The sequence below is a fragment of the Leptidea sinapis genome, chromosome 39 (assembly GCF_905404315.1).
Source record: "Leptidea sinapis chromosome 39, ilLepSina1.1, whole genome shotgun sequence".
NCBI classification, from domain to species: domain Eukaryota; kingdom Metazoa; phylum Arthropoda; class Insecta; order Lepidoptera; family Pieridae; genus Leptidea; species Leptidea sinapis.
In genome coordinates, this window is record NC_066303.1 from 8,705,270 (window position 1) to 8,732,302 (window position 27,033).

The 27,033-nt window shown below is 34.7% G+C and overlaps 1 protein-coding gene across 2 annotated transcripts; it reads left to right on the forward strand.

The window, feature by feature from the left end:
- The first annotated feature begins 1,510 nt into the window (after window positions 1–1,510).
- Window positions 1,511–26,749, forward strand: LOC126976131 (transmembrane protein 135-like). 2 transcript variants are annotated; one of them, XM_050824331.1, is made up of 10 exons: window positions 1,577–1,593; window positions 2,033–2,205; window positions 2,373–2,503; window positions 4,928–5,054; window positions 8,630–8,781; window positions 10,489–10,600; window positions 19,607–19,759; window positions 20,042–20,182; window positions 21,411–21,577; window positions 22,096–26,749. In XM_050824331.1, the coding sequence occupies exons 1-10, from the start codon at window positions 1,584–1,586 to the stop codon at window positions 22,148–22,150; spliced, it is 1,221 nt and encodes a 406-aa protein (XP_050680288.1). In that variant the 5' UTR covers window positions 1,577–1,583; the 3' UTR covers window positions 22,151–26,749. The 2 variants fall into 2 exon arrangements, with proteins under 2 accessions (XP_050680290.1, XP_050680288.1); XM_050824333.1 differs by having other exon boundaries at window positions 1,511–2,205.
- Window positions 26,750–27,033: the final 284 nt, after the last annotated feature.

A 27,033-nucleotide genomic window follows, 5' to 3' on the forward strand; every position in this document is an offset into this window, starting at 1 on the left:
TAAATAACACAAGTGCGACATGACGAGGCGACAGGTGAGAGCGGGAATTTTTTTCACATACATGAATAAATTTTAACTGAATCCTTCAATGAGCCATTTGTTTTTATTTTCTTTATTTGTGTCGCATCAAAGTGGATTGAAGAAATTCTTGCACGTTTATTTGGTTCCCATAAATCTGTACGTCATTTTGCTTTTATCCTTTTTTTTTATATTTGAAGTTACCGACGCTGTTAATATTCTAAGACTGCATCCGATCCAAGCCAAGTCGCATAGTATCTACACGTTAAAGTCACCCTAGTCTACGATTTCAGTAGAGGCGTTTTATGTAAGCACACTATCAACTCTTGATTGCTAGGGATTCGTGATACATGCTCTTTCTCCATTATCACTATGGGACACTTGAATACACGCATAGATGCAAACGTGCTCCACGAAATCAAATTGTATCAATCCTCGGATACAATGTTACAACCAAAAGTCCATGTTAAGCGTAAATATTGATATTGAAGTCTCATTTGTCCTCACCTCTCCTGAATTTGACGTTTGGTCCGTGTGAGAGCGCTATTGGGCTAATTCTTAGTAGTTGGTTGCTTATAAAATACTGTAATGAAATAATACATGTTGTATGAAAGGTTTGGCAAGTATATGGAAAATGGAAGTCCGTAACCTTTACCTTTCTCTCTTTCTGTTGGACAAATTGCGATAGTCTAATATAATTATCGATCATAACGGCTAAACATTACTAAGGGTATGTTCCGCTATGCACTGCGAGCACTGCACAGTGCTATCACTGTAGAAAAATTCGTTCAGTTATGGACTGCCAGTATACTCCCGCTACCCTAGGGAAATATATGAAGTCATAAATCGCCGCCATATTCTACTGTGAGCATTGGCGTTTTCGAGGTACGGTACTCGTAGTATTTTGATCACGTGATCAGTCAAAACCACTCAAGTGCCTAACGTTTTATAAACAATACCTACATTTTAATCCCAAACAATTTTAATTTGACAGTACCCTAACAACAGTTTTTTTTATGAACTAGAAAACTTTAAAACACTCATTTGAATGTTGCGTCAAAAAATGCGGCTGACAGTATACGGGAATTGCGTTCCGTTTTAAATAGTAACCAAATAACTATATAAAGGAACGGCTTCATAGTATATTAAAATTGACGTCACACTGTACAGTGGTCGCAGTGCATATCGGAACATACCCTTAATATTTCTGTCGTTACACCATAATAGTTTTTTTTTTACTCGCTGCTCCACGCACACTACGTTTATTCCTTCTTTTAGCTTACTTCCGTTTGTTCGTATATCTGCATCCGCCTTAAAAACATAAGGTAAATCAATTAAATTTTTGTGAATCATAAGGTAAATCTTTTGTTTGCTTGATCTTTGGTGTCTTTCTGTCCAATTCCAAATTTCAGTGTATGTCAAATGTCAACTTTCATAGACGAGTTTGATTATGTGCTATATTTTGTCTGTTTGTAAATTGCCGATTGGTTTAGTCAGGTGGGACTTGAATATGCCGGGGTGGCTTGTGGGTTGGAACTTGGACCACAGACTTGGACTTTAAGCATATGTGTGGAAGTGAGTGCTACTGTGCTGGTGATAGAGCAAAGATACTACTCTGTAGAGTCGTGCTAGTGACTAGTCCGGTAGTCCCTACTCCCTAGCGAGAGTGCTAGAGTGACCACTGGCCAATGTCGTTAGAGTAAAATATAACATAATAAATTATTATACTGTGCCATACACAGAGTATTTTATAATATTTATATTTTATTTACTTTTAGTTGTGCTGTGGCCTGAGCAGTACAGTGTCCTACAAACACAGTGTTAATAATACGGAAATATATTTATTATTTTTTATCTAATACAGTACGCAGATATCGTGTTCTTCTTAGTCGTTAAAATTATTATAATTATTTAATTTTCAAACGATAACCACTATAAAAATACCTTGCCTTTTTAATTGTTTGGCTTTCATTATTTATTTATTATTTCATTTATTTATTTTGCGCTGCTAAAGAGAGCTCCAAAACCATGGTTGAAGCGAGTAAGTTTTTGTTTGAAAGAGCGTGCAGTTCCTGTGATTGTAGCACCTTGATACATCCCTGGACTCAAAAATGTTCAGATGCAACATTTTCCATGCTTTTCAACTGTATAAAAGGAAGTTACAAATTCTATGCGATGGTATACATAGTAAGTATAAGAGGAATAACTTCAAACTTTTTACTCTAGCATTATTTTTTTTGTATGTACTTACCCTAATGTACCTAAGAGACACTTCTCTTAGGCTGCCCATTGGGGCAGATATGGATTTGTTTATAATAGAATACATGAAATAATCTTATGATACTAATTTTTAGATTCAAATTCTTATGAAGGGCAAGATACTTACTAGGAAAGAAATGATTGAACAATTCAAATTATACCTTAAATCTGGAATATTTGGGCTCACAGTAGGCAGTTCATTTGTCACATTAAATTGTATATTTAGGTAAGATTTCACTTTCCTGTCATGATATTATTTTTTGTTTTATCCTAATGAATTAAATGTGATAACATTGGACAGTTGTTCATCAACTAGGTACATAATATTTTTATTATTATTCCTCTGGTCAATTTATAAATTTAATAAAAATTATAGTGAATATTAATTGCTAATATTCATATTCTTAATAATCTTCATATTCGGGCAGCCCTAGAAAAGAAAGGGTGGTGTGGTTGCTCTAGGTTGAAATGTCAAATGGGAAAAACAACTATGATAGTAAACTAAGATAGGCACCTTTTCAGAGGTGTATTATCAAAGGGCAAGTTGTATGAGGCTACTAATGCTTTTCAATGTGGGAGAGTCACACTGCAGCCTTTTTTTATGATAATAAGGGACGAGATGAGCAAGACGTTTAGCTGATGGTATTGCTATGCCCTGCCCATTGCATTGCAGTGCCACTCAGCATTCTTGAAAAACCCAAAAATTCTGAGCTTCAACTTTCAAAATTCACTACAACTGCGCTCATCACCTTCAGACATAAGATGTTAAGTCTCGTTTGCCGAGTAACTTAACCATATTTTTTTTTTAATGAAAATAAGGGACAAGACGAGCAGGACGTTCAGCTGATAGTAATTGATATGCCCTGTCCATTACAATGCAGTGCCACTCAGGAAACCCCCAAAAATTCTGACCGGCACTACAACTGCTTTCGTCACCTTGAGACATGATGTTAAGTCTCATTTGCCCAGTAATTTCACTAGCTATGGCGCCCTTCAGACCGAAACACAGTAATGCTTACAAATTACTGCTTTACGGCAGAAATAGGCGCCGTTGTGGTACCCATAATCTAGCAGGCATCCTGTGCAAAGGAGCCTCCCACTGGATATGGCACCCTTCAGACCAAAACACAGCATGCTATGAAGCAGTAATGCTTATACGTTACTGCTTCATGGCAAATATAGGTGCCGTTGTGGTACCCATAATCTAGCCAGCATCCTGTGCAAAGGTGCCTCCTTCTGGGAAACTGTCCTGTGAAAAGAGCATGAGCCGGCCCAGCACATCCAGATGAAGTACCCCATACACACAAAAAATAGATGTGGAGTAGTGACATAGTTCCATTTTTTGCATAGGGTAATATTGACCGTTGAAGATGACAAAAGTTCTCAAAGAGATTTCACTCCTGGAGAATATTGGTTCTTTCAAAGTTGAGGAATGCCCCAAAGGAAAAAAGCAAAAAGGATCCAAACTGCAAAGTTCTAAAGAGCAAATATAACCATGCGTTCAGATTTTTTAAGAGGCAAAACGCTAGTGCGAAATCTAGATTCGTCATCAAAATCGGCGAGCATCTTTGAAGTTACCTTGGAATACGCAAATTCAAAGCGTTGTCGAATGATGCTCTACGTGTCGTCGCTAAACATTGAGAATGAAACCATGGTTATGGACGATGCAAAAGAGAATAACAATCTTCTGAGCACAGTTTCAAGTAACAGCTCTATTTTTCCTTCAATGTAAAGAAGTTGAGTGGACCGGAATTAATTTCTCTCATCATGTTTTGAGTGTGTCCCTTATTCCGGTATGAGTACTCATAAGGCGTAGCCCGGACTCATGGAAATCAGTCCTTGTCTATCCGATCCAAAAACGACAGCTAATTACAGGCATTTGCTATTATTTTCCTGCTCTCCTTTTGCTATCATTTTCCTGCTCTCCTTTTGCTATCATATCCCCGATTCATAGAAAGCTAACTGAAAGTTCCTAGCATACATAGTGACTGACAGTATGGTTTTCCGCAAATGTCGGTCGGCGAGCGAACATTTGCTATACCTAACACAAAGATCGGTGGAGGCAGCAACAATACAATACCAACTCAATTTATGTTGTGAATATGTATTAAAAAGGCTGCTGAAACTAACTAACTGGGCTCTATCTATTTGAGTATGTCTGCCATTCTCAGATGGACAATACACTACTACAGATTTGGTAATCAATAGTCTATATTCGCTTTTTATGTGATTTGAGATTACAAATGTTTTTATTAATTTCTTAGAGAATATGCATTACCTTTTATTTAGCATGTTAGTGTCACAATTTTGAGCCTCCAAATTCCTGCCAAACAATACTTTAAGCAACCCCTATTTGTTGTGGACTACTGACATTGGAATTTTTAAGTCAAGATTAAAATATAATGATAATTTCAACTTCATTTTATTTTATTGAAAGTAGGATTTTTAAATTACTTACTATATGTCAAACTCATGCACACATTCAAAAGATATGCTTCTGACCTGAGAGTGCCAGGAACTAAGCTTATAAAAGAAAAAAGACCACTATATGAAGAATTATTTATTTAAAAAAAAGTAAACAAATTTACTATATCAAATTGTTTCAATTGATTACTACCACTTGAATCATAAAATATTTTTTTTCATTCAGGAAGCTATTCTTCAGTCAATTTTCATACTACACTACTGTACTGCTGCCGTGTACTATCAGTGGCTTGGCAGTGTACTTTGAACCACCACATAGAAGAATTCTTGTCAGCAACCTGTTCACAAATTTGGTATGTATCACATTTTGTTATATTTAATAGCCCTATTAGAAATGAGAATGAATTAAATGTTTCATTTCTTCATGACTTTTGACATGACTATTCTTACTTTATTTTTTCTATTGATCTCTCACTCATGGTCTTGTTGATGGTCACCAACAAGAGCATCTTCTGTCAGCCATAGAAAGTTCTGTAGCATCATTCATTTTGGGTTTACCGTAGGATTAGCGCCGTTTTCTTCGAAAAACTGTGGACCACACACACCTAATACGAGAAAGGGCACACCAGACTGTAACCTTAAGCTAAGCAGCAGCAGCCTGTGAACTTCCCGACTGTTATGTTCAAACCAATAGGAGTTGAGTTTTACCTGTTGACCGAAAGGAATGTTACGAAATTCTTGACGCAAAGTGATATAGGGTTCACGGTCTGTACCACGCAAATCCTGTACAATTCAAATTTTAAGGGGGTGGTGCATATGAAGATCTCAAAACAGAATTCTCCGAACACTTCGATTCGATAACCGCAAGGCAGTTACGTGTTTCCCAGCAGCGTTTCTTGATTTGCCGCCCTCACATCGGCTACCTTTGCTGGCCCTGTCGCTATCCGAGGTTGTTCAGGAGCTTTTTAATATCAACCCTGGTTCCCGAAAGTTTGACACACGTTTACCAATATTCATTATATCGGGACCCAGTTCATGTCGCCCCAGTTGGAAGTGAAAGGCACGCTGAGTCGTTATCTCCGAACCACGAATTCGTAATCTCTTCAACGAAGAAAGGCCCCTGCTGTACAGACCATGCCATGTTTTACACTCAAAAACAAAACATCTTGAACACACACGTCGGATGATAAATCCCCCACTGCGCTAATTATTCAAAGTTTTCAATTCGATATATTATATTATTATTCAATATATGTAGTCCAAAAAATCGTTAGTGCTAAATTCTTACTTGTATTATAATTCGTGCAAAATATAATTGGCTATGGTGATAATAAAAATATTTATTCTAGTCTTGCAATATATTGGAAAAACGGCACAGTTCTGCCATAATAAAAAACTCAAAAGATAGGCTGTATGAAGTTCTGTCCCAGAAAAATCCTCATCACAAACTTATAGAATCTTGTCTTCATTACCGAAAAGATACAACTTTTAAATACAAAATTATTAATACTTGGAAATAATTATAACATGGGATTTCCATTAAACTGTTTCACTGTCAAAGAAAAGAAAACAGCAAGGCAGTTTAACTTTATCCTCAAATAAACACTGTTTCAATATTATATAGGCACTGATTGCGTAATAGTATATAAATGGTTTATAGTTTAACCCCCTTATTCATAATAGTCTGCTTAAAGCATTGCTAATTCTCACTCTATCTTCTTCTATTGACCTAAGTCTGAATGAGAAAAAACACTCCTGAGCGGCTGTTTAAAGTTAGCGGACCAGTTTGAATAAGGGGGGTAGTATATATGTAATGGTTTGTAGTTATATATCTGTCGCTTTTGTTATAGCTTCTGAATTTCTCTTTAACTTTTTAGTATATACTTATTCATAAATTTTCTTGCATACCATCAACGTACTGCTTACATCTTGGCGGCGGTGGTACAGTAAGGGCCTACCTATAAAAATATGCCGTTCGTTCATTGCCGTACTAACGTCATGAACAATTAGGCTCACTTTTAAAAGGTCGTCAAAAATGTTCGAGCGGCGTTGTATATACATATATACATTAACTTATACAGATAATATAAAACATTCATTCAAATTAACGCCTTATTTCGTGGCAGTAAACAATAGACATAGAACATGTCTATTGTATAAGCTCATTGAGTATGGTGGTCTCGATGGCGATGTATTTTGCTTTAGAAATTGAAATATAATTATTTAGCAAAATGAATAAAAAACTTCAAGTTAGTTTACATAATTTTGTTCATTTAAAGGGGCACTGGCATCTGAAATAGGACATTCCATCCTTTTTAAGTTTGGATATGTTGTTATTTGGACAGTTTTTCACTAAACACTTAGTTATTGCGTGGCGTTGTATTCAAAGCGCGGTCGAAACGCAACCTCAGCCTAGAAGATGCGTAGGCAGAGTTTTGCTTCAGACCTTTATGAGCGTGATTATGTATTGCTTATTGTACGGCAATGTGTTCCATAGGAACGATTCCTTATTTCTCATTTAGTTATGTGTCGTTATGTCTGGTCTTCGATATCATTATCATTTTTAAATTATTTTTAACCGACTTCAAAACAGAGGAGGTTCTCAATTCGATTGGTATTTTTAACTTCCCACCAAAAAATAAAAGATTAAAATAAATTATCTCGGTTGAAAAAACACCAACGATACGATAAATTACCGTTTTGCTACTACTAAACAGAAAAATATTTAACATTTACTACAACTATACTTACTAGTTTTTTACTAAAACGATGCAATGCGATTCAAATAAGAATAGGAATGTCAATAAACCTGTCTCTGTCAAATGTCACTTGGAAAGTACGGTAAGCACAAAAGGTTATTTGCATATGAATAATAATAGTTTTACATTAAATTAAAATAATAACGTTACATAGTAGTAAACTATCTTTATATCTAAAGTCATAATTGAGGCAAAGTCATTTGAATGCAAGACAATATTTTAACTGTGATTAATATTACCACAAATTGAAAAAAAAGGTTTATTTCTGATGAAGTTATCAGGTAAGGCCACGCGGAGGCCTTTTTAATCTATTATAATATCTTAGCACCAGCTGTCCCAAGGAGTAAGGCTATTTATTCTTCTGTGGCCTGCATAATTATTATTATTTGCCAACACAGCTGCGCCGCGTGACGTCATCCATTATAATTTTTGTCGATAAACTAAGTACAATTGTTATGCACCAATCATACACGGTTTTATTGTGTGAGCAGACTTATCATTAAAGAATCGTGCAGCACCTTATCGTTTGATAACAGCTTAGTTTTACTCACATATCAATAATTAATACACTACAGTGATTTCGTTGCAATATTGCTCCGTTGACATTTGGCGCTACTTCGTTGTACCCTACAGATGTTTAATATAAGTACTTATGTATAAGTTTGAATCTAGCAAACCTGAGTACAAAGTCCAAGAGTCAAAAGTATATGAATGAGTAACTTAAAATATAATGAAAGAAGAAGCTATTATTCGAAGAATAGAGTTTATAATTATAATTAGGAAAATAAAATGTTACATAAATTAAAGAAATAAACATTAAGTTATTTTTTTGAATGTCGTATGTGGCTTTAATCACTAGGCATTATGTTAAATTATTAAAACTTTAGCACCGGTGAATTATGAGTAAAGTCGATTTAAATAATTATAGTCATATTACCTATGTTCTTGTAAGTACATCGAGTAATTCGAAACGAGGCAAATTTAGTTGGGACTTATGTATACATTGTTGTGAAATGAAACAAAACAGCATAATAATTTGGCTTCTTTAAACAAAATATAAACACAAATATCCCGCCGACGGCTTGCATTTGCTATCTTTTGCCCCTTTATGGTATTATATTTTCTAATTATGTTATCACTTCGTACTAATGTGGCGCCTTCTTTGACAGGTCTTCGAGTACGGGATAAGAACAGCTCAATTCAAGGGATGGCTGCGGTTGTCTTCAGGGCGGGAGACATTGCTGTTTATGTTGGGTAGTGCGCTATTCTTCTATCTCATGCGGTTAGACAGAGACAACGTGAAACGGACGCCATTATTCTGGTAACTTGCTGTCAATGCTACATTCTTAGGCACATTATGTTTCTGTATCACTTTTTACAGTGCAAACAATCAAGCCATCTTGTCTTCGTGACATTACTTTTCTTTGGTTGGCCAAGTATGCTTTGTTTGTAGTTACTCAAGTCGGCCACAAGACAGAGCAAACTCGAAAAAGACGGGTGCGTCGTTTCCCTCTTGCTTGTGTCGTTTGCATTTGTACCGATTTGTTCAATTGCAAACGGGTACATTTTAGTCTCAAGTATACGATTTTTCCGTGCTACAGGACTTTGCTTACTGTGAACTTTACAGTGATATTTATTATCAAATTCATACTTTCGCTTATGCTATAAATGTCTATGCGTCAACATATTCTAATAACAAGTTTTTGTGACAGCCCTGGCAATTTTTTTGCGATTAGACGTCGAGACATTGTTGTATGTTTTAGCGTTGTAGGACAAAGGAGATGATCTATTATATGTTTTCCTTACACATATGCTTCAAGGGTCTAGATCCGTATTTCCCAAAGTGGTGCCCACGCTCCACAGGGGGAAATTTGATAGTTAAGGGGGGCAATTTAAATATTTACTCGACACGACTTAATCTTTTCGCTTTGGGCTATTTAAATGCAATGCTAGACATCGGTGACAAATTTAACAAAAAAGGCACATTCCAAGAATGTGCAAGAAAACTGACTCCGTTTCCATTTTCATGTTTAGCTGAATGTGGATTCAGTGCTGTAAATGACTTACTGATAAAAATAATAAATCGACTTGATATAACACAACGCGGAAACTTGAGATTAAAACTAAGTAAATTGGAACCTAATATAAATCTCAAGCATCAGGCTCAAGGATAGCTCTAAATGAATATAGAAAAATCAATATTAAAATTATTATGAATTCCAGTTTTTCATTATATCTTTTAAAATTTTACTTACGATGTTTTGATAAAAAATTTATAGTCATTTCTTCCTTAAACTTATCATTTTTATTTCAAGGGAAGAAAACAATTTTTAAAGGTTAGAATATATGTACGGGGGGATTAAATTTTTAGAAATGATAAGGTGGGGCATGGCCTAAAAAAGGTAGGGAAACACTGGTCTACACTATCTATACTAATATATAAAGCTGAAGAGTTTATTTGTTTGTTTGAACGCGCAATCTCAGGAACTACTGATCCGATTTAAAAAATTCTTTCTTTGTTAGATAGTTCATTTATCATCACGATAAGACCAATAGTAATTTTTTTGGCAATACAATGTTGGTCGCGTTATCTAGTTATAAGATATTCCCCAAATAGAACGGACGGCCTCCAGGCTCCATGTAGAACTTTCTATACCTATTTATTTAATTTAAAGGTTACTTACAAGGTCAGGTAAATAAATATTGTACAGATATTTAATTTGGTGTACGTTTATCGTACAAGATAATATCTAAATCCGATATCTCATTTTGTGGTCCAAACGCCTATCATTAAATCCCTAATTAAAGTAAAATTTAATTTATATTTTATTGACGTAGATTCATAAACAGTAATATTTAAACTCTTGATTCGCCAATTAGGAACATTTTTGTAATAGGGTGGGATAGTGTGTAGATATATATTATTATGATTTGTATGTATTTCTTAAGATGTTTTATTGCATTTAAGTACATAAAACACACAGGGCAAAATCTTAGATTAAATTTATACTGTCATATTGATTTTAAGGTTTTTCACGCCTCCTCGGGTTTCTAAAGAAGAGGGCAAGCCTGTTGAGGGCATTCACGGCAGGAGTGAAGCGTGTCCTCACAAAGGACCTTGTATGAATTATATTGCGAAGGTAAGTTATGCTACTATGTTATATCTATGTTATACTAACTGTTTGATGCGACTTCGACCGGCTTTAAGGAACATTAAAAAAAATACGTGTTAGTAAAGTTTATAATTTATGTGTCTCAAGTACCATTGTGGCTTGATTGAGTATTAAATAATAATTAATTTTGTCATAAAATTCCTATTATGACTGATGTGCAATAATTATTGTGTTTCGGTCTGAAGGGCGCCGTAGCTTGTAAAATTACTGGGCAAATGAGACTTAACGTCTTATGTCTTAAGGTGACGAGCGCAATTGAAGTGCCGCTCAGAATTTTTTGGGTTTTTCTGGAGTCCTGAGCTGCACTCCATTGTATTGGGCTGCGCGTATCAATTACCATCAGCTGAACGTCCTGTTCGTCTCATCCCTTATTTTCATTTAAAAAAAAACAAGCGATTCATACACGAGCTTCAAGGTGAAGTGCGAGATCGATCAAGGTCAAGGGATTCTCCGTAGTTTTTCGGAATTAAAATCTCAAATTATTACAAAGAAAGCGTGTAGGTATATTGTAAGTATTTTTTCTAGATAGAACATATAAAGTTGATTATCAAACCAGAAACACTAATAAATAAAACTAATGGTTTCATTGAAAATATTAATTTATTCTAAACTACTAAACTATAAAAATTATTAATATCCTAACTATAAACATTATTTTGCTACACGTAAAATAATACGCATAGATACAGGGGGCCTACTCTTAAAATCGATATTCGATTAATCGTGGCATTAGTCGTGTCAAATCCTACTCTTAGTTACATCGTAATCAATGTCGAAACGATGATTGAACGAACGAAACATTATTCGATATTATCGGTCCTAACCCTACTCTTAGTTGAAAATGTCAGAGACGAATATTCGATTTTCACAAATAATCAAACGTCACTTTTACGACAATCTCAACGACACCTAGGCTTTCGATGCTTTGTTGATCGTTTATGCGTAGAAATAATGCAAATGGCCGCCTGAGATATAGGAAGTCGACGAGAATGGTTGAGTTAATTTTTTTTACATTTTATTATCCGCAAGTTTTGTATTATTTATTCAATTTTAAATTGTCATATTATATTCATTACATACTTTTTAACATTTACATTATGTGTTAATGATACCAAATTGGTGGTGCAGAGTCTGGCATGGTCCTTAGCGCCTAAACTATGTTTTGACTTTTGACACTTAACAGCGCATAACATAGCACAGATAATATTTAGGTTTGAACATATTTCATTCACACTAACATCGTAAAAAAATCAAAATATTAGTCTATGGTAACGATAAACGATAAGGAATTCGAACATTTGTTAGAGTAGGATAGTTGCGATATATATTCGGAGTATTATCGTATCGTTCCGAATGTATCGTTGTCGATTTTGCGAGTAGACCTCCAGCATCGCGTGCCAAAATCGCTCGGTAATCAACGGAGTTGAAGCCTAGAGAGATCGGATCACGAAGGGATAAGGATGTTGTAGGGCAGTCAAGTCAAAGATAAAAAAAAGAGTTCGGATAATTACCCGGAATTAAAAAAGCATGCAGCACGCATTCTCTGCGTGTTTATGTGAGCAGATGTTATCCGTCATGAAAATAAATAAGTACAAACATCGCACAAGACTTTCGAATGAACATCTCCAATCAATTCTTAAAATAACTACAACAGATATGATACCTGACATCAATGAGCTTGTCAAAAACAAGAGAAGTCAGGTCTCTGGATCCTCGAGCTCAACTTAATTACTTACCTACCCTCTTTTATAACTTTGATATATTTTTTAACAACCGTATATTACATAAGTTCATTTCATTTTATTTTCAAACCGGCCCGCCTACTAATTCAAAATTTAATATATGGCCCTCTGCAAAATTGGGTTTGACACCTCTGTTTTAGAGAGTATTTTGTATCTACAGGACTTTGTTCGCTACACTCAATATATTGAAATACCAACATGTAACATTAGCAGGATAACCCATGCTGTTTATAATAAAGGAATGTTAATTTAAACTTTAGTCTCTTATCGTTTCAGCACCGTATATTATCCTCATAGTCTTTCAATGTGTGGTTTTGTAACGAGGATTATGTATTTGCGTAAATACAAGATGTAATAATGTAAATGTAATTAGTGAGGATAATGTTTTTTCAATCTTCTATAGGTATTTAAATGTCTATCATACATATATGTGTATAATAAAAACCGTAAGCCTGCCTTTAGTGTAGATTAAATACTTTTTCAAACAATTTATTTACGTAGTGCTGACTTTTTTTACTGTTCAAAATTATATCGGTCATATAAGTGTCGGAAATAATCTATCAATATTGTATAATTATACACAAATTCAACAATTATTTAATTTATACTTTGCGTTAATGGCACCGATCATTACCGTAAACACTTGTAAATGTCTCTTCAGACCGTAACATAATAATATATGCTTGTACATTACTGCATTTTGGTAGGAAAAGGCGCCGCTGTGGTACCTATCCGGCATTCTGTGCAAAAAAGCAACCCACTGGAATAAAAATTTTCGTCTCGGTCTGTAATGACTGCGGTGCTGACATCGATGATAATGGCGGAAAAGACTGAATAGCTATATCCACTGACTTTTTTTGTACATCAAGGGCATGCGTCATAGCGCAGTCAACAGTGCACGTAAAGCATGCCCTAAACGAAAGCACGATAACAGTAATTGAAAGCCAAACGCGCGCTATGTTACAGATTATTCCGCTTCGTATAGATTGGAAATGAAATGAAATGAAAATGCATTTATTTCGAAGGAAAAACTTTACCACAATTTCAAACAAAATATGTTGATGAAATCAAACATTACATTTATCTTAAATATTTTGTATTAAGCAAAAAGAAAAAAATGGCAGCTGTAGGGACTGCCGATAAAAGTGAAAACTTAGGTCTTTTAGTATAAAAATTTGAAGTTTCATTATGCTTAAATACAATTAAATACTTACTTAATTTCAATTTGTTTTTAAAACTTATTTTTAATTATATATTTAACAAATACAAACAATAGTGTTTGTATTTGTTGTATAATACTATGCATTGTTGGTATAGACCAACAATGCATAGTATTATACACTTTTCACTAAATCCATTCAATTTCACTTAAAAGATATACACAGCACTAATGTTGCATGATACGTCAGTTGTATAGCTACAAATATACTGATATAAGCATTTCGGTGACGTAAACTCACGAGTATTATACACTTTTCACTAAATCCATTCAATTTCACTTAAAAGATATACACAGCACTAATGTTGCATAATACGTCAGTTGTATAGCTACAGATATACTGATATAAGCATTTCGGTGACGTAAACTCACGAGTATTATACACTTTTCACTAAATCCATTCAATTTCACTTAAAAGATATACACAGCACTAATGTTGCATAATACGTCAGTTGTATAGCTACAGATATACTGATATAAGCATTTCGGTGACGTAAACTCACGAGATTTCACCCATCCAAAATGTGTCTAACTGTATATATTTATATTTTTAATTATTTATTCATCGCGTGCGCCAGTCAAGAGCATGTCGGTGACGCGACCTCATTTTCCCCTAGCAAAAAGTGCACAACGCGGCTAAGGAAGTTTTCACTTAAAAAAACAAAACTAAATGATCTGTGTGGCACTGGTCTTCCAAAACTGGAGTTAACTCGGTTACAGTTTTGTCCATACATACAGACATAGGTACTGCATAAAATTGAGATCTAAAAGATGTAACTAAAAATAAAAAATTGCAATTATTTTTTTGTCGCAAAGCGATTAACAATAACGACGGAAATAAATGACTATATTGGCGTTGCGTTCGTTTACGCATTCAATTATTGAAAGCGACAGACTAAAGTTGAATAGAAAGATGAAGACAAAAGTTGAAGATGAAGAGGCACCGTGTGGACATGGCAAAGGCTGCAATGTTGAAGGCCGAGCGGGCACAGCTAAGCTAATCTCGACGCCATCGGAGCGTGGCGAGCAGTACAATTGTGTGGATTGCTCAAAATCGCGAGTAATTTTAATAAAACCAAATACGACTTCATTGCAGAAATATTATTAAATTCATAAGATTATATTAAATAATAGTGCTTACCTACCGATACAAAATGAATTATGCGATTAAAATTTACGCTTTACAGTACTGGGCTTTCCTCATATATATGAGGTAGGTATCAGTCGACGATATTAATGTTTAAATGGTAAATATACCAGATTTAAAATACTTTTGGGAAATAAATCGTGTCCATGAGAATATAATACTACTATTTATTACCTTTTTTTTTATGGAATAGGAGGACAAACGAGCGTACGGGTCACCTGTTGTTAAGTGATCACCGCCGCCCATACTCTCTTGCAACACCAGAGGAATCACAGGAGCGTTGCCGGCCTTTAAGGAAGGTGTACGCGCTTTTTTTGAAGGTACCCATCTCGTATCGTCCCGGAAACACCGCACAAGGAAGTTCATTCCACAGCTTTGTAGTACGTGGAAGAAAGCTCCTTGTAAACCGCACTGTGGAGGACCGCCACACATCCAGATGGTGAGGATGATATCCTAACTTGTGGCGTGTCGTGCGAAGGTGAAATTCGGCGGCAGGAAATACCTTCTGATTATGCATGTAATTAATTTATTCTTTAATAATTTTACAAAGTGATTATAATAATAATAATATTGACACACTTTTTACGCATGTTATCTTGCCCCAAGTTAAGCATAATATATAGCCTGTTTTATGGGTTACAAGACAATTATATATTTAATACAATAAACTTATTTAAACATACATAAATACATTTAAACATCCATGACTCGGAATCAAACATCCATATTCATCATATAAATGCTTGCACCTACCGGGATTCGAACCCGGTACCTCTAGCTTAGTAGGTAGGATCGCTAACCACTCGGCTATACAGGTCGTCAAAGTTAAAAAATATGAAATTTAATATAATTTTTGTATGCGAATAAGTTGAGGATATTATAATACTTAAAGCAGGAATAACAACATATTATTGTGCAACTAAATTATATAACTATTCATATTATTTCCTTGTCTTGTTCGTAGTTGTGGATAAAAAATGAAGACTGTAAAGTTGAAATACCTAGACTTGTGTCTTTTTGGGAACCTTGTAAATCAACCAAGTTTGTTTATGTAAAAAAGGCGATAATATTGTATAGTATGTTTCCGCAATTAAACGCTTTAATGGGTTCCAGTTTAGCTAGAGTTGGCCCGTGGCGGGTTACTCCAACCAGTCCATATTTTTTTTTAAATTCAGAACATCGCCGGGATATTCGCAGACTCAATAATGTTATCCAGTCTCGGAGTTTTTTTTTGTGTGTAGTCCAGACTGACGGATCTGAGTTTTAGTTAATCCTTATAAGGTTAGAATCATGTCTTTTTCTGTTGTCGTTGTTCGTCCGTCAAGAGACTTTTTAAATCAAGTTAAAATTTATTTTAAATTCAAATCTGGGCGTGCCTTTTAGGGGTTACATTTTACCTCACAGGTAAACCAAAATCTAGAGCACTCCTCATTGAACTAGAAGCGTGTTACAAGGTCTCATAAGTTAAGAAAAAAAAGTAGGTAACTTATTGGCTGAGTGTCGAACATTTGAATTCAATGACGTCTGTTCGAGATTAACCGTCATTAATCACATTTTTCAAGGTCTATAGCTACAAGTACTTCTTACCCCTTGTTTACACCAAGAAACAAGTCAAAAACTTGTTTTATACAAAACTTGTAGAATAATTGTCAAAACATATTTTTTTTTTGTTTTAAACATGTATTGCAATTGTCTGAAACATACTTTCGTTCACACTGTGTTGGCAACAAGTCTTTATACAAGTATAAAACACATTTGCGTTCACATATAGGTCTGAGACATGTTTGATTCAGTCTGACACATTGATAGCGTTCACACCAACAAACAATATACATGTTTTTAACAAGTATTGGTAATTTTATTGAAGTGTATGTATAATATGGCAAACGGTGTTCGGGTAAACCTGTGGGAATAGTTGTTCCGCAGAGTTCTATTCTCGGTCCTTTCTTGTTTCTTATATATATTAACGATCTACCGTTTATGGTAGATGATAGCCATGATTGTATTGTTTGCTGATGATACTGAAGAATTTGAACTGCAGATATTGAAGACGAGGTAAACAATGCACTCTCAAAGATAGTGCGTTGGTTTGAGACGAATAATCTGCACTTAAACAGTAAAAAAAAACAAAGTCTTTACGGTTCATTACACCAAACACAGCGGAGGTATAAACCAACGTACTTATAATTGACCAGAGATTGGAACTTCTCAATACTACGGTCTTCTTCGGTATCACGTTATATAAAAAGCTTCAGTGGGGTCCACATATTGCCCAACTAGTAGATAGACTCAGCTCTGCGGCATATGCCGTTAGAAAGATTAGAGAGTACACGAATATTGCGACCGCTAGATTAGTGTACTTCAGTTATTTTCACATCATCATGACGTACGGTATTACTTGCATTTGCACAACTTACGCGTGTTTTATTTGCATTTGCTTCATTTTTTATGATGTAGCTTTTTCGTAACACACGTAACATTCATAAAACACCAGAGTAATACCAAACCGCCACCTAAGGTAATCCTCAGCATATCTTTGGGGTCTCGCATAGAGACCCCAAAGAAATAAAATTCAACTAGGACTGTATTTTGTAAATATTATCCAAAAATATGCCGAAGCTCATCAACATAGACTACACCATCACGTGAATTTCGAGGCAATCCAGCTCCTTGACAACACGGATATAGTAAGAAGACTAAAACGAAGAAAAACCTTTTGATTTAGTGAAGTGCTAGTGAATTAGTCTAATACAGTATAAAAATAGTGGTATTATAAAAGGCATGAACAAGGAGACTCACCCTTAATAGAGACGTTAAGAAATGTGTTAATGGACACATTCGTAGTTAAATCTATCAAGCAGTTTAAGTTAAACTAAAACTACTTATTAGTCTAAGTTAAGGCTAGATTGTAATGCAAGTGGAGCAACATTATAATAACTATATTTTTATCTTCCCTAATTGAAAGAAAAAAAACCTAGGAATATAAGAGTGTGTTGAAAACTAAATTCAGCTGCACGAATTCCTATAACATGTAGCTGTCGCCTTCACTTGTATCAAGTTCGCCTTTTTTTTTTAAATTATTTATGTAAATATGTCTCAACCATTGATACTGTTCTACCTTGCATAGATTACAAAAATATTTAGAATACCAAATGCCGAATCTTTAACAATTGTTATAAATGTTTATGTAAGTAAAAGTAAAGAGCAACGAATTTCTCGACACTTCTCAATTAAATCTAAACATTTACGAAGTGACGGTAAATCGTCAAATTTTCTAAAAGTAAGTAATAAGATTTTATAAATTATTGACTTTCAATACTTACTCAAATTCATAAACGGTTACAACGCAAAATTATAAATTGCAAATCAAATGTTTTTCATAACACTTTGACTCATAAGAATTTAAATTCATTCCATATCACTACTGTATCTAATAACTATTTTTGAATTATTTATATTTAAATTTCAAATAGCTTTAAGATACAACATAAACATATCCTCTATGATTTTCTTCTCTCCCATTTTTTCATTGCGTTACAAAGTTCAATATAGCGCCTTGAACTTGGGTTACACAATGTAACATGATGTAGGTATGTGTTATGAAAAATACCTTTCTGCATGCATGATTAGGTCATCAAATGAGCGTACGGTTCAGCTGATGGTAATCGCCTGCAACACTAGAGGAGTCACAGGCCTCTTAAGCGTTTGTAGGTACGCTCATTTTTGATGCTTAAAATACAGCGCTCTAAAGTTCGTTCCATAGTTTGATTCTACGTGGTCAAAGGTCCTTAATAATAGCACTGGGGACTACCACCACAGCGCAGATGGTAATGATGATATTTAAGACTAGCCGACCCGGCAAACGTTGTTTTGCCATATAAATTATTTTTAGATTCAGACCGTTTCTTGGACATTGCAACATTACTTTATTTTTCTAAAATAAAAGAATTTTTCTAAAATAAACGTAGCCTAAGTTAATCCTTATTACATCAGCTACCTGCCAATAAAAGTCCCGTAAAAATCTGTCCAACCATTTCAGAGATTAGTCGGAACAAACAGACAGACAGACAAAATTTAAAAAGTTATTATTTTGGTGAATGTAACGTATAAATATTCATTTACAATGTAGTAAAAAACGGTTATTTCAATATTAGAAAAAGACACTCCAATTCTATTTATATATATAAATTGTGGCGTGTAAGGAGATGGAATTGGGCGGTGGTGATCGCGGGTTAACGAAAAATGGAACACAATAATTGTTGGGGAAGCTACAAATAAATATTTGATGTTAACTCTTTCAAAATTAGAATAATGGCTGGTCAATGCGTCATCTGGTGAACGAGTGCTGCTTGTGGTGCCTGTTCGACCTGTTATACTTTATGAATGCTGTTTCATTGTATTTATTGGATGAGATTACTGATTATGACAGTAATCACGAACAATATACGATAATGTTTATTTATATAGCTTAGTTTTTATTACTTTTTTTTACTATAAAATATTACGTATTTGAAATGCTTTTTTAACATTGAACATGATTCATATTTCATTACACAAACTGATTTGATATGTACTTACAGATATATAGATAGATATCATATTACAGCTGAAATACACACTGATACCTATATTTTAAAAAAATTGCCGAGAAACTTAAAATTCTTGTATGTTCTTCTCACGAGCTCTACTTTTTCCGAACATATGGTAGATTCTGTTATTTTAATTCAATATTACTTATGACGATTCAAGAGCGCTTTGCCTAAACATATTTCAATAAAATTTTTTTGACTTTGACTTCAAGAGCCATCATTTTTTATCACCATTATAGGATATAGTCCTTGCTGATAATTATTATTGTCTTTCAGGGTGCTGCTCAACTATTTAGCGTTGGTCTTCTGATGACTTGCGTAAGAACGATACTACCGAGAATATTGACACCAAAGAAAGCGTTGAAGTCCCTGAAATTCTCCCACCTCAAGCTGGGAATCTTTTTCGGCGGATACATTGGGCTATACCGGGTAATTAGTGTGATTTAATACTACTAAAATATTTATTTCAATGTTCTAATGGATCAGCAATAAAATTCCATTCCTTAAATCTGCTACAAACCTAACAAAAATACTGAATTAAATATAAATTTAGTCTAATTTTTAACCCACTTCAATAAAAGAGGAGGTTCTCGATTCGTCAGTATTTTTTTATGTTTGCTACCTCAAAACTGGCAGGGTTGGCAACTGTAATTGTAGTACTTACACAATACATGACAATTTTTTTACTTTACTAATTCACGTTAATATCAGTTGATAGTGTGCCTGCTATGTCGGTCGACGGGCAAGGACAGCGCGCTACACGCCCTGCCGGCAGGTTTCGTTGCCGGCGCCGCTTTCAGGGCGTCACCTTCATTGCCGATCGCATTGGCGCCTGTTACATCTTCCTTACAGGTACTGTATCCATAAACTGGGGGTGGATCATCGCTTTGTTGATGTACCACAATAATAGTCTTAATTTTTTACGTTCATATTAATTAGGCTAAAGTATTCAGGTAAACACTGTATCATATTGATTAGAAATGAACAAAACATATACAATTCTATAGCTAATTGAGACCTTAGCTGTACTTTTCATCTGCTGCGAAGCGCCCTACGTGTTAGCAGGGTTACAGTAGGTACATACGTACTTGAACTAATCTTCTTCACAAATGGATGTACAAGTACGGGTCCCGTATCGTTCAAACATTTTGGTTACAAATTTAATGTGTATAATTAACCCAGAAGTGACTGATATCACTTTAAAATAACAAATTGTCAAGGATTGATTTTCTTGCTGTGTCAAATGCTTTTTTTAAGTCAACAAATGTTTTTTGCTGTCATTACAGTGATTTTTCTGTCAATGTTTGTCTCACTTTTGGCACTAAATCAACGGTCGCAGCAACAGTATTACTTTTTTGTCTGTAAACTAACTGGCGTTGTTGGTTATGTATTGTATTGATTCAATATCAGATTCCAGACGGTTGTGTAATACTTTTTCTACTATTTTACATAGAAGATAGATATACTGGGAGCACAGAGATTGGTCTAAAGTTGCCGGGATCATAGGTACCTTAAGAGAGTAACTACCGTAAGAATTTCGTTGATGAATGCCTCCGGTTCTAACTGAATTATAATCTTACCCCCTTATTAATAATAGTCAGCTAACTTAAAGCATTGCTAATTCGCACTCTGTCTTCTTCTATTGACCTAAGTCAGAATGAGAAAAAACACTCCTTAGCGGCTGTTTAAAGTTAGCGGACCATTATGAATAAGGGGGTGAGACTTTACCCGTTTTGTCTGTCCGTTGGTTTTAATAATGTGACTAGTTAGGATGTTAAAATTTCTTTATTACCTACGATGACAGAAATAAATGACTTATAATTATAAAAAATCAGTTTTACAAATTGCATGCACAGCTACTTGAATGTTTATTTTATTTAAAAGCTATCTCACAGTTTGAACTGGTTGAAATAATAATTGTAACTGGCCGTTATAAATTTCATTCCCGATGCTGACTCCAAGAGTATTTTGATCCTTTTAACTTTGTATGGCAATAATTGTATCATAAGATATGTAATTCATATTATTACTTAATTATTCTTATCTTGGTGATGGCATGATTGCAATTAAATCGTTTCAGATAATCATATCGTGGGCGTATCAGAGAGGAATGATACCGGCTCAGTGGCCACTCGTCGAGCTGCTGTACTGCGTGTGCCAGGGTATACTGTTCCATGCGCGGGTGATGCATGAAGATGTATGCCCCCGCTATATCGTGAACCTGATGCATACTGTCACCACTAACAAGTGAGTCATAAATTCTAGTTACATCAAACAAATGACAATTTATTTCTTGCTTGATTCCTACACCTTACAAGAGAAAATAAATCAATGGATTAAAAAAAAAATAAGCTTACAAACTGCTTTTTTTACAAGATTATCAACTGTCATCTGTCAATCAATCAATGACGGCACGTTTCATACACTTCGCTTATTGTTTTTTTCTTAGAGAGTTACGCTGGATTTAGTCTTGATTTGCAATGTGGTTTAGCAGAGAACGAAGTAGTACGAGTAGTTTAACAGACTGGCTAATTATAATTTACATACAAACTATTTGGTAGCCTTAAGTAAAAAATAAAAAAAGTAAAATATATTTTTGCAATTTGTTTACTATAAGTTAAATTTCTTTTTCTTCTTCAAATATATACATGTTACTATACTCAGATGGCATCCAAATTTATTTATTTGGCAACATTTTCTTTTTTGGTTTCAAACGGTCAGCTAATAATTCCATTAATAATTGAGCAATTTTTATTCATTTTCAGAGCGGACGAAATACAATCTGCGTTCATCAAGAAAATAGTAGCCTTCGGAAATTGATAATATTAGTTACGAGCTTAGATTATTTATACGTCTAGATAGACTATGACAGTTGTGAAAACGTCGAAAAAAAAATTTAATTTAGAACTAGGTTAGTTATTTTTATTTTGAGCAATTCACGCACACAAACACAAAGGGTCATACAAATCGCGAGTGTAAAACATAGCTTGTCACGCACACTAAACTAATATTCCTGGCCTGTTTTTATCGATTGTCTAACAGTAAGAGACTATCTAGACGTATAAATGATCTATGGTTGCAGTAGTGATTTAACATATAGTGCCTGAAAGCACGAATCTGTGATTTAAGTAATGAATGATATTAGTGAAGGTAGATTAAGAAAAGTTGCAATATAATGTGGGTTGTTTTTTTTTATTAGTAGTAACAAAATGTCATTTGCTCACGCGTCTTAGTATGATTTAAAAAAATATTCCTAAAATATTAATGAACTATTATTATTTATCATGTTAAGTTCTTTTTTAAATAGTCGCCTTTTTATGTGGTGGATGGTGAAATGGTGTTTGTGGCTAACGGGGTTTAGCTTTAATTTTGACTACTCATTTTAAGTGAACAATTATTATTACTAACAATTTGAATTACGTACAAATTCGGTGTAATTCACATAACTCATTAATTTCTCGCATTTATCATATTGATATGTCTGTGTACTGGAGTGGGGGAAATCGGATCGGGTGAGCGGTAAATGACCGTACAGTCCGCAACCCCCCTTCGATCCAATAAAGGGGCAGCGCCCACCTAAGTAACTTAAAACGTTTTTTTAGACGGATGTAAAATCCAGCGTTCCATCAGGGGCCACCTTAGAGTGAGCATGGTTTCCATCATTGGATTGTGTTTCGGCCACACGGATGTCATCCGCGCGCCATTATCTTAGCGAATCAGTCGCGAGTAAACTTTTGACGTGAAAACATCATATCGTATTGCATGGAATGGCTTTGGTAATGGCTCCTTTGTCTATGCTTCAAAAAATCTTTATAATTTTAGAGTAAATTTGTTTCAATAAATTGAGACTACAGATTAGGTTCAGAAGAAGGAAGAGACTTCTTTGAGCCTAGCCACTAATACTAATGATTCAAATTAAATTACAATACATATTATATAAATCATACAAGAATATGTCTTGTTTTATATCTTATTCTTTTAATTAGTATTTATTATGGACATGGTCTTCATGCGACATTTTAGTCTCAAATACGTGCGGACTCACTACTTGTTGCAGCGCAACTGTCTTTGTTACATATAATCCGCCGGCTAAACGGATGAAATCTAGATATGGGGAAAAATGTGAATTTCCTGTCACCGTGACTGTTGTTCAAGTTCCATAAAAGTCACTGTGCAAAATCGCCGTGACTTTGTCAATTCGATTCCAATGTCGTCATAGCTCGGTAGAGCTCCGTTAATAACAGTGATGATACTCGGTATCTAGTAATTTTTGTTTGTACTTATTATACTTCGAAAGTTCTGTTTATTGTGTTAAAACAGTACCTAATTCTTTAAATAATTTTTATGTATTATAAATTATTATTATACTTCCGGATGTTCAATAGATTCATAAACGGCGGTTCTAACCTAGTACATTATTAAAATTAGCCTCTATTATACAAATAATTCAATATTTGGATGACATGTCCAGTCTACATGGATGGAATCAAGCAAGGTCAGCTTTGATGCGACACTGGATTACATCCGACTAGAAAAGGCTTAACGCGTGATCTGACGTGTGCTGTGACGCGCAACTTGTCACTCGGCTTAATATTCAAAGAGGTTGTATGTAGCCGAGCTCATTCACGTGGCGCTGTATCCTGTATAACTGACGTGCCACTTAGAAGTCTTGTCCAGAAGGGGCGAATTCGTCGCGAATAACTCGCGCGTAACAAGGTGCTACTATTTAAGTGGCGCGTAACACGTAAATAGTAGTGACTTGTCTAAGCGAAAGGAAAGACGCCCTTGCTTTTAATATTAAATTTATTGAGTTAGTTTCCATTCTATGAAATGTCTGAAACCTGTTTCGGTATAATTCGAATTCCTTCATAACATTGAAAGTATCACCAAATTTAATTTTTTTATTTACAAAAGATATACCCGATATATTCTACGTGAACTTGGAATGTTTATAATCTGTAGCAAAGCATGGACATCTTCGTCCTCGTCAGACGACATTTCTGAATCAAACTGAATTCTGTAACAGTGTCACGCGTGGTCACGTCAGAGCATCCTCAGAATCTTGCTGTAAGCCATGTCGAAATCATGTATCTTAGGTGGGCTAACATACAACCCAAGGATGGCATATGAAGCTGCTGTTATCAATAAAAAAAGCTCGTACACTTTCCCCTTAAAAGCCGGCAACGCTCCTGTCATTGCTCTGGTGTTGGAGGAGTGGGTGACCCTTGTTTGTCCTCCTCTTCCATAACAAACAATCAGGTGGACTATTTTCCGTCACTTGTCTTATATAATTTTCATATTATGTTAATACTCTTCAATAGTCAACTAGGGAATGTACATCGTGATGAATATTTATATGAACTCCTCTTCTATTTAAAAATAACAAGTTCAGAAGGAATAACTTTCTGACAATACTAAAACATAGGAGAAAACAGTAACATTGTGATGGTGCTATGAAACTTACACTATAAGTTTACTTAAGACAGGCAGATAAGGCAATATTATTCAAATAGATTTATAGACGAGGATAGCTAATTGTTTTTTTTTTATATTATATTATGTTAAGTATCAGTAACTAAAACTACCATTATATAGTAATAAAAAAAAGTGTGTGTGTGTACTTATGTATGCACGCAAGAAGTTATACTTCTTTGGCCTGAAAAAGCAAAAATCCTTATAATTATTTACTCCTCGTGCTATTCTACGTTTGTAGAAAGAACAATATTGTAACAATCGTGCAACGATGGCTTTGACAATTAATTATAAAATAACGAATACGGCTGTATGGACTTGAACCCTTTGCCTATACTAATAATGGACGAAGAAACCAAAATAAAAAAACTGATGTCGCAAATGTCAGAAAATTTTAGGAACCAACTTCACCCTGCTACTACATTTGTGTTACAGCGATGCGCGCGCATCTTAAAATTTCACTCTCATCACTTTTTCATAACGCGCCTAAAGAAGTATAACTTCAAAAATAGAAGTATTACTTTATTTCTACATCCGTAGAACGGGTTAATAAAAATTCCACTGACCAATGATTCATTTTGAGTTCTGCATTTACAAGAAAGGACTATTGCCATATTATTTCAGACACTAATTTTAGAATATTATAATATTTGAACGTGTGAAATAAAACAAATTATGTATATGACATACTAAGCAAAGCAATCCTAATTAATAAAAATGTAAGCTTACAAAATGTTTTGTTCTATTCTATTCTTCCTACCGTGGGTTTTGTGGAGGATATACCGCAATGAAGCCAGTGTCAAAATATGTTGTTATTACACAAAATAATTTACTCGGATTTAGCAGACTTTTTTATTTTTCTATTGACATAAGCCGTGTTATTGCTATATAACTGCACTGTATTGCACAAATGGAGAATGCTAAGCTTACATTAAGGATTGGTGTCTGCTGTGCTCCATCTAGATGCCGCAGGCGTAGTCGCAAAATGCGGCAACTAATACTACGCCCAAGTAGGCGTACTCGAGCCAGTCTCGAACAATGTGTGACGTTGACGTGCCACATGTTCTGTTGAATTTGTTAATAATTGAAAGTAAAATGCCGCCGGGTTGCGTAGTAACACTTTGTAAAAATAATACTACAAGTAATAAGAAAGACACTGAGATCACAAACAATCAGTATTTTGTATTTTATTAATTTCAATGTAAAATAACAGGAAGCATATGTTACAAAATTTTAAAGATGCCACGATTAGTTGCCGTAATAAATTGTTCTTAGGTAGTGCGGTATCTAGTTGGAGCGCAGCAGAGACCAATCTTTACTCTAAAGTGCTAAGCTATGTTTGATATTCCCACATCAGTATCACTAACATAAATATGGTCCTTGTACGGACGCTAGTTGCCACGTCAAATATATCGAAACCTAAGTTCCAAAGATAACAACTAATTATGTAAGTTTGAGAAGTATGAGAAATTATTCCATATTCCATAGACACGCAAGTCGAAAGTGAATGCAGTTTAGTTCTTACTTCCAACATATTAATTTCATAAGTCTATGATATTTTCGTTCCAATAACAAATCCAGTCCAAATAACAATCCAGTAACAAATCGAGCCATTTTTTTAATTTTGTTTGAGAACCTTTTTCTGAATTGTTACTCTTTGAAACTGAGGTATCGATATGTAAAGGCAATTTTAGTTTATCGTATTATTCCATACCTCACTTAACATTTAAGAATAATAAGTATAATGTGAAAAGGATGGCTTCGTTACATGTTCTAAACTTAATAGATTGAAGCCCTTTACTAAATAATGACGCTTGTTACAAACCAAGTCAACCGCACATGTACAAATATTATATTATCTTGTGTAGTAAAGAGTTACTGATAAGAATTTCCATATTTTATTTTTGTTATTGTAATATTATTTGGAAATAGATAATTTTATATTGATTACTTAGTTTTATTTCATCATCATCATCATCAGCCAGAAGATGTCCACTGCTGGACAAAGGCTTCACCAGATGGGGGGCTACCAACACTGCATCTTCCGGTACGTGGTTGCCATTCGAGGACTTTACTGCCCCAACGGCCATCTGCCCATTAGTTTCGCAATTATTTGGGCTATGTCGGTAACTTTGGTTATCTTACGGATCTCCTCATTTCTGATTCGATCTCGCAGGTCAACTCCCAGCATAGCCCTCTCCATTGCCCTCTGAGCGACCATGAGCTTTCTC